At 41.0% G+C, this 9202-nt stretch overlaps 1 protein-coding gene across 1 annotated transcript; it reads right to left on the bottom strand.

Annotated features, from left to right (window-relative positions):
* Positions 1 to 1455: 1455 nt before the first annotated feature.
* On the bottom strand, positions 1456 to 8798 carry si:ch211-117c19.1 (myogenesis-regulating glycosidase). The gene is made up of 3 exons (XM_058375459.1): positions 8700 to 8798; positions 4378 to 4781; positions 1456 to 4184 (listed from the first exon to the last, which is right to left on the bottom strand). Exons 2-3 carry the CDS (start codon positions 4728 to 4730, stop codon positions 2393 to 2395), a joined length of 2145 nt encoding a protein of 714 aa, XP_058231442.1. The 5' UTR covers positions 4731 to 4781; positions 8700 to 8798; the 3' UTR covers positions 1456 to 2392.
* Between the last annotated feature and the right edge of the window lie 404 nt (positions 8799 to 9202).

Below are 9202 nucleotides of genomic sequence, written 5' to 3'. Positions count from 1 at the left end.
TCTCTGTCCTCTTATCGCTTTGTAAAACCATCAAAACCGCTACACACACACACACACTCCTGCTGGACGGTGGGGTTAATTGGAGGCGTTCCCTATCACGCGCCGTTATAAACAAACATGAATATTCAATGAGTTCGCGTCGGAATTATCCAATCAGAGTGAAACGAGCCTGCTACTATTAGGTACTAAAGTGTACGCGAACAATGCTGACATTTCATACTCACACTGTGAACGTTTAAAAGAACCTCTAGACCATAAACTATGAATGAAACCGTAATATGTACACCGATCAGCCATAATATTATGACCACCTGCCAAATATGGTGTTGGTCCCCCTTTTTGTTGACAAAACCCTGACCCGTCGAGGCATGGACTCCACTAGATCCCTGAAGGTGTGCTGTGGTACAGTATCTGGGACCTCCATGGATCGGACTTGTTTGTCCAGCACATCCTACAGATGCTCGAGTGGATTGAGATATGGGAAATTTGGAGGCCAAGTCAACATCTCAAACTGGTTGTTGTGCTCATCAAACCACGGCACTGCTAAAAGAGGCCACAGCCATCGGGGAATACCGTTTCCATGAAAGCTTGCCCATTTTTCCTGCATCTAACCCATCAACCTTGAGGACAGAATGTTCAGAAATAATCAGTGTTGTTCCCTTCACCTGTCAGTGCTTATAATGTTATGGCTGATCGGTGTATCTATTCATTCGCAAATCAAGTTTTTTTCAAGGAAAATTACCAAGAGTTTGCACAGAAAGGTGAAAAAAAAGCATCCATTTTTGTAGAATTGTTTTCAGTGAAAGACACCAGAAAAGCATCTCAGAACACACAAAAACACATAAAACCCTGAGGGGCATGGGCATCTTCTGCAACAGACCATTAAAGTGGCTAATTCGGGGGTATACCATCTCAAGCAGGACGATAATCTTCTTTCGCTCTATTCCTATCCCCATTTTATGATTTCTGGTGGAAGTGAAAATGCCAGAAATGAGGATCCTTGTTGCACACATTCTGACTGGGTCTTAGACAGATGATCTGTTTATAGAGTAAGACAGGAATTCGAGGATGGATTCATACCTCATGAAATTCAAACACAATTTCCTGGAGGTTTATTACAGATTTCCTCATTAATCTCTCTGACTGAAATAATCACCTTCCTGCTTGGAGGAGCACTCAAGGGTCTGTGCTATGCTGTGCTTAGGTTAGCCTTTATTTTGGTCATAGAAGTAACATCAATCATTGCAGTGACACATTACGACTCCCCGTTACCTGCTGCACACAATCTGGTGATCCAGGTCACAGGACATGTCTAAAGCACATGAACTCAGGTGCACATGACTGTGTAATCCTTGCCAGTGTCATGGTGAAGCCTATACGGGGAACACCAAGATACAGGCAGGAAACTTTTTTTTTTTTAAAGAAAGAAACTTAAAGCATGGTCTTGAAAATTAGGTTTATTTGCAACCAAACAACAATAAATAGACTTTCCATTTTAAATCTGACAGGGGAGGCTTGTGTTATGTTTCGTTCCATCTGATAGTTTGATTATCTTTCCTTGTTTAAATAATCTGGAAAGTAATTTAATTCACAGTATCAGTGCAATACAGAAAGAAAAATCAAAAATCATTTTTGGCTTTCAAGCCACTTCAGATTTATTCTAAATAAATAAATCTTATTACCCTGTTCATTTTAAATTCTTAAAGCAAATAGCACACACAAAACAACAGAAAATACAACCCCCAAAATTATTAATCAGCATTACAAGACAAATACTTGTTTATATTATATATGGTCATACTGTAGATGATATAACATTATTTGTGCTCAGATTCTGGATGCTGGCAAGGTCAGTAGTTTTTGAGTATTTCCAGGAATACTAAAGAGAACATACATTGTCGTTTCCTATTAAGTGAGGTCCAAGGTGTCCTTTTGTGCTTTCTTTTTTAACGTCAAACTAAGTAGTAATTCTTAATCATATAATATAAAACTCCCAGTGTTTCACTACAACATTCACGTTTCCTCTGATGCAAAGTTAGATTGGTTGTCTCACTCCCTTTGGTAGATTCCTTTGTAATACCTAGTTAATACATTTCTTCTATTCAAAAAATGTTGGGAAAATGTGATTCATGTTCATGTTAAAAGACAACGCATACAAATCAGAAATTGAATCACTTCCCAGCCTCTGTTTCTCAACATTGTTTTTGACAATGAAATTTGCTCAAACATTAGAAAATGTTCAAATGTAATTTGATGTATGCTGGTTACAGTGGCATTACGATTAAAAGGCACATGAATGTGAGAAACAAATCGTGTGTGAATGCTTGTTCAATGGAACTTCGATAGACATTTGAGACTGTTGTTTGCAAATATATTCCCTTTTTAGTTCATATCATCCTGACCATACAAAATAGGCAATCTCATCCAAGTCCACAGGGTAGTCAGTTAAATGTATTGGCCCTTTGTCAAAATGTTCACCCTTGTAGCTCCTCCATCTGCCAGCTGGGAGGTAAATATCTCTCTCCTGCTTGCCTGGCTCAAGAACTGGTGCTACCATTAGGTCATCCCCAATGAGAAACTGCGAATCGATCTTGTAGGCAGCCTCATCGTCTGTGGCAATCCACCACAGAGGGCGAATGATAGGATCTCCAGTATCTAACACTTCCCCAGCAAGTTCCAGCACTCGGGGAGCCACCAGGGTCTCATGAAGCTTTGTAAACTTCCTAGCAATCTCTACTACCTCATCGTCATACAGCCATGGTGGGATTGAGAACTCCATAGCTGGCATGAATGCTAGTAGTTCCAGCCAGCGGATGTAGAGCTCCCGGTCAGGGAGTCCCCGGTTGCCTTCAGTGCGGTTCGGGTAAGCATTTCCACCGATCATGTCTGGGAGAACAAACTGGTAACCCAGAATGCTAACAGTTAGCACAGTAGGGATGATCGACTTAAGCCCCAAATCGTAGCCCCAGACCGAGTCGCGGTCTGTGATCCGAAAGAAGCAGGAGATGTTCTGGGATTGGTATCCAGCACGCAGTTCAGCGCGGTCCTTGAAAGGGATTGCCATCTCGCTGTAGCGGCGAGTGAATACACTGGGATCCTGCAGGGGTGTGAAGGTTCTGAATTGCTGGGGAAGGTAGCTGGTCTCCCCTGCATCAAACTTAAAGGAAGCTATAGCATATTTGTTCTTTAAGGCACGGAGGTGTGAGGCGTACCATTCACGGGTATCTGGATTGGTGAAATCCAAAATGCCACCAATACCATTCCACCACTGGATCATGGCAGGTAATTTGCCTGTAGGTTCTCGCACAAAAAGCCCTCTTTCCACACCAACTCCAAAGTTAGTGGAGTTGTAGTTCACAAAAGGATGGGTCCAGAGGGTGACTTCAAATCTGTCTTTTCGGAGTTTCTGAAACATATAGGTTACATTAGGGAACTTGACTGGATCGAACTCGAACTCTCCATAGCCTCTTGTATATCGATCATCCAGCTCTAGGTGACTGCAATTGAAGCCATGTGCTTGAATCTCAGAAGCGTACTTCAGTAGCTTCTCCTGATTCACTTCAGTCTTGTGCAAGGCCCAAGTGGACCAAATTGGCCACCTAAAAACTGCCTCAGAAGGAACTTTATTGGGTTTGTTAAAATAACGACGTACCATGTATTTATGTATGGAAGTCACGTCATACCCAACACAAACACGATAGCTCAGCTCAGCATGGACAGGCTGTGCAGGGTCTGGCTTATATGGACTGTTGTCATACCGTGCTTGGAATCTCAGCATCTTACTGTTCTCATCCCAGCCAAGATGAAAAGGAACTGAGTCATTGATTTTGATAGCGGTTGCATTGGAGGAGAGCCAGTAGCGCTCCAGGATGCTCCCAAAGTCTTGCTGATTGGAAGTGACATCACTAGTAATGAAAGGTTTGGGTTCCTGGTTTCCTGCAAAAACAATTGGCCAGTGCTGGGACCAGGACTCTGCTCCACCGTACCAATGAGAGCCATTATAGGCCATGGCATGTTCTACGGCACGGTATGCATCAAGCTCCTCCCAGCGCACACGGTAACACATCACTGTGTCCTTGGGTCTCACAGTTTCAATGAAGAAATTAAGCTTTCCTGAACTGGATCGGCTGCAACTGAGAATTCTGCCTTCTTTTGAGCAAGAGTCCAGATCAAGGGAACCTGACCTGAGATAAGCAAGAAAAAAATGAGATCATAATTTACATATTATAACAGACTGCATTCAAACGTGTCAAAGAAAATACATTTTATTACTATTATTATTATTAGCATTAAGGGTGGATTATTAGCTTTAGTTTATTCACCACTGAGCGCTAGTCATGCTTCCAGAGTGCTAGCACCAAATGAGTTTTAATGTACCTGAATGCCATTCGGAAGATGATGGCGCCAGCTTGGTTGCGAATGACAAAGCCATCTTTGTTGAGGTCTAGCAGTTCAGTCTTTAGCAGATCTGCCTTCCGGAGAGACACAGAGTAATAGCACCAAGCTGCCACAGCTGCGATGACTAGCACGGCCCCAAACAAGCTGGACGCCATCAGGCGACGTCCACGCCGGTCCACTCTTTTCTTTGGGGGGGTGTATTCACGCATGCCACTAAGGCCAATATCTCCAACTGTCGCCGGTACGATTTGGTACATCTTTGTAACTTCCAGGAGACACGCTGAGCATTCAGGAAAAAGCTTCTCTTCATCTGTGACTGGATGTGCAGGCATGTACTGCTCATTACTTGTTAACACCTTTCTGTTTCACATTCAGAAACCAGTCTGAAAGAGATAAGAGAGAGACATTAAACAGAGCAGTCGGTTAATAGTTACTTCTAGTGTTACTAAAAACAGTATTAATGATATCATCAAATGAATAACCACAACAGTACTGCCAGAGGTCATTAAAATGATAAGTGTTTATTTACTTTTTATCGCTTCAATAGTAACAACACATTCACGGAGGCTTGTAAAGCATACAAGCTAAATCATCTAAACCTAATACACATAAAACATAAATCATTCACATGATAAAGCTTTCTGTAAGATGATTATTTAATATTTATGTACTTGAATCTCAAGTGTCATCGCTTTGTAAACAGTCAGTCAGTTTTCCACCATTGGAGGTTCTTCAGGACTTTGCTGAATCCATGTTCTGTTTCTCAGTAATATGTCTAGCTATGCTGTCTATCTTTACATATAACATGACTTTTCACACGAATAGAAGACATTAAGGCTTTTTAAGAATTTAAGTGTGTGTGTGTGTGTGTGTGTAGATATAAAGTACTTAGCTAATCAGAGTGATACAGTAAGTTCAGCACTGCAACCACATTGGGCTCTTATTTAAGTGGGCTTGGAAGTGAATAGAGCAACATACTGATACGTGGCTGCAAGTCAGGCTTGTTTTCTTAGAACTAAAGCCAGTATTAAAATAGAACTGAGTGACAAATCATCCAAAGAGTGAATGCACTGCAGTATTAGGAAGAAAACTGAAGGATTATGAAGAACACTGTACTGAAGAAGGCATTTAAAATGTGAATTGTATCTGAAGATGAATAATAATAATAATAATAATAATAATAATAATAATTATAATAATAATAATATGAATAAATGCCTGGGTGTTGCTGTCAGATCTTTAATATCCGCTCTATTTAACATTCATTCTTTCAGTAGGTGCTGCTCTGCCCTGCTCTTTTTTCATTTTCAGCGTGTGAAATTTATATCTGCTGTTTTTAACATCTTATTATCTTTAAGAAAAAGAGAGAGAGGCTGGTAAAGGAAGGCCTGTTTTTAGCTGTTATAATGCAAATGATCTGGGGTGGTGGTTGCTCAAGTGGTTAAGGCTCTGGGTCACTGACCAGAATATCGGGGTTCAAGCTACCACCGTTGGGCCCTTGAGCAAGGCCCCCAAACCCACCCTGCTCCAGGGGCGCTACATCATGGCTGACCCTGCGCTCTGACCCCAGCCCCCAAGGATGGTATATGCGAAGAAGAATTTCATTGTGCAGACAACTTAAATGATAACAGGAACCAACTCAGAACAATTAAGGGAATTATAAATGGGAAAAAGCACGTCGTTCATTAATAAACTGAAAATTATTATTGATGGCAAACCGATATAGTAATATACTTTATTACTTACATACTACTTATCACCATAGATTACTTTTAAAATGATCAGGTTTGTTTTTAATACAACGGGAAACACCTTAAATCAAATGTGTAGTTCCTGACCAGGTCTAAATCTTGTATTTGCAAATGCTTTATAGTAGGGACCTTTGGGGCATGAATTGAGCAATGTTGTTTCGAACACAGTTCCATGATGAAGCCTCATTGATTTTATAGACCTGTGCCACAAAACACACTCACGCAGACCGAAAGTCAGCCGAGAAACAGCTTCAGAAAGATCACAGAGAACTATAAACAGCTGTCCGTGTAATGGATCATTATAGAGTCCGTAAATAATATACATGTGGATTTGTGGAAAAATTACTGGGCAGTAATGGAAAAAGTTTACTAAACCCTTAGCATCGTTTTCAGGCTACTCAGCAAAGAAAAGGTTTGTGTCAGCAAGTTTCTCAGTTATAAGTGTCCTGATCATTGAAACCACTTATCCGAGACTTAGATAAATAGTGTTTATATACAGGCTTTTATCATAGCCTGTCTGACAAACAGAGGAAACTTGAGATGCTGCAACAACCTATAAACATTACAAATATCTAAGTAGCTTGTTTTATTTGTACAGTTCATTTCAGGACAAAAGTTGTCATTAAATCAACACAAATCATATTAAACATCAGGGTAAAGGTTGAGATTAAGGTTAGATTAATCTTAATGCTAAACAGACCACACTATTATAGTGAAAAAGAGACCAAAAGAGGAGAGTTGGAACATAATTACACATTTGTATATTGCTTGTATGGGATAAAGCAGTGAATTCACTTCAGCTGCATTTACACTGACAAACAAATCCTTTTTTTTTTAATCTGGCACAGATATTGTTGCATAGGTTCAAGAGTCCATTCCTATTTTCTTTACATACTAGTTTAACGGCAATTCTCATGAGACCGAGGTGAACAGAAGTCATGCTGTCATTTCCAGAGCAGTAGTAAGGGGTTTTGCTAATCTTTTGTCTCATCTTTAGACTATTACTAAAGTTAAACTCATCACACATTTTAAAGAAACTCTACAAAAAAAAAAAACCCTTATTCTACTTCATCCTCAAGGCTCTCGGTGGTACAAAGTTGTACTAGTGCATTTAACAAGAACTACACTATACTGCCAAAGGTTTTGGGACACCCCTCCAAATCACTGAATTCAGGTGTTGTTTTTCAAGGCTTGGGCTTGGCCCCTTTGTTCCAGTGAAAGGAACTCTTAATGCTTCAGTATACCAAGACATTTTGGACAATTTCATGCTCCCAACTTTGTGGGAACAGTTTGGGGATGACCCCTTCCTGTTCCAACATGACTGTACACCAGTGCACAAAGCAAGGTCCATAAAGACATGGATGAGAGAGTTTGGTGTGGAGGAACCTGATAGAACACCATTGGGGTGAATTAGAGCGGAGACTGTGAGCCAGGCCTTGTAGTCCAACATCAGTGCCTGACCTCACAAATGCGCTTCTAGTGAAATGGAACAAAGATTCCCATAAACACACTCCTAATCCTTGTGGAAAGCCTTCCTTGAAGAGTTGAAGCTGTTATAGCTGTAAAGGGTCTGGCAACTCCATATTACATTTATGTGCATGTGGGCAGACGTCCCAGTTTTGGCCTGGCTCACAGTCTTCGCTCTAATTCATCACAAAGGTGTTCTATAAGTTCATCCACACCAAACTCTGTCATTATGGACCTTGCTTTGTGCACTGGTGTATAGTCATGTTGGAACAGGAAGGGGTCATCCTCAAACTGTTCCCACAATGTTGGGAGCATGAAATTGTCCAAAATGTTCACTGGAACTAAGGGGTCGAGCCCAAGCCCTGAAAAACAACACCTGAATTCAATGATTTAGAGGGGTGTCCCAAATTTTGGCAATATAGTGTAGTACTCAGATACAGATCAGATTTTACTAAACAGGGGGAAATTCTGATCACTTCTGGGTCAAAACACCCGTAATTGTGCGTCAAGGCCTACAATATAAACCGCAGCCTGGAAACAAAAGGGTTTTATCTTGGCTTCAGACGTTTTATAACTACAAAGGAGACAATAATAACATTTCACTCCGGTTTAATCGCAAGTCTTACACGGCTGTATAAACTCTCAGCTAGTGCTGCTTCATGGAGAAAAGTGCTGTAGCTGTAAAAACTGGTGTTCTTTCGGACCATGTTCCTCTTCCTTTGTTAATTACATAAATACTTCAACCTCCACCACCGGCCAAAGCACAGCTGTAATCGTTTGAGAAATCGCCCTTTAACACACACTCCGCTGTTTAACCTGTAGACACGATCATATATTAATATTCACGTGTGAACTCATCTCTGATCCTATATTAAAGATATCGGTTAAGGTACACTGTGATAAACATCTGCCTGAGATCTATATGTGAAGCTGTCATTTAGGTTGTTGTCCTACCACGACTCCCTTAAAATATCATAATTATCTAAATATATTTCCAATAAATGTACATATATCTACCCAAGATAAATTAAGATATATTCAAGACGACAGATTATTTGATCGGAGCAAACGGAACCGACTTACTTTGTCCCTGGATGTGGAACAGCTGCAGCAGCGCGAGCCCGGTTCAGCCTGTTTCACAAGTCTTCGCAAGTTTCGGAAACATCACGTGACTGTCGCAACCATCTCCCGGTGCATTGTGGGAACGGTAGTGTTACAAAGCAACAAAAATGGCGGTCGCATCAAAGCCAAAGTCTCATAAATAATAATAAAGCTATACCTGACACAGAAGGTGTTAGATGGTTATTATGGGTTCGGTTTTTCATGCTGGTGACATCACCTTGTAACACCACACGGGAACGGGATAATTAAGTCAGAGGCGCGACAGACACTATATTGCCAAAAGTTTTGGGACGTCTGCCTTTACATGCACATGAATGTAATATGGAGTTGGGCCGCCCTTTGCAGTTATAACAGCTTCAGGTTATCTGGGAAGGCTTTCCACAAGGTTTAGGAGTGTGTTCTGACCATTCTACTAGAAGCACACTTGGCACTGATGTTGGACGAGAAGGCCTGACTCACAGTCT

This window comes from Hemibagrus wyckioides, linkage group LG22, assembly GCF_019097595.1.
Source record: "Hemibagrus wyckioides isolate EC202008001 linkage group LG22, SWU_Hwy_1.0, whole genome shotgun sequence".
Classification (NCBI taxonomy): Eukaryota; Metazoa; Chordata; class Actinopteri; order Siluriformes; family Bagridae; genus Hemibagrus; species Hemibagrus wyckioides.
This window is presented reverse-complemented; position numbering and strand designations above follow the sequence as displayed.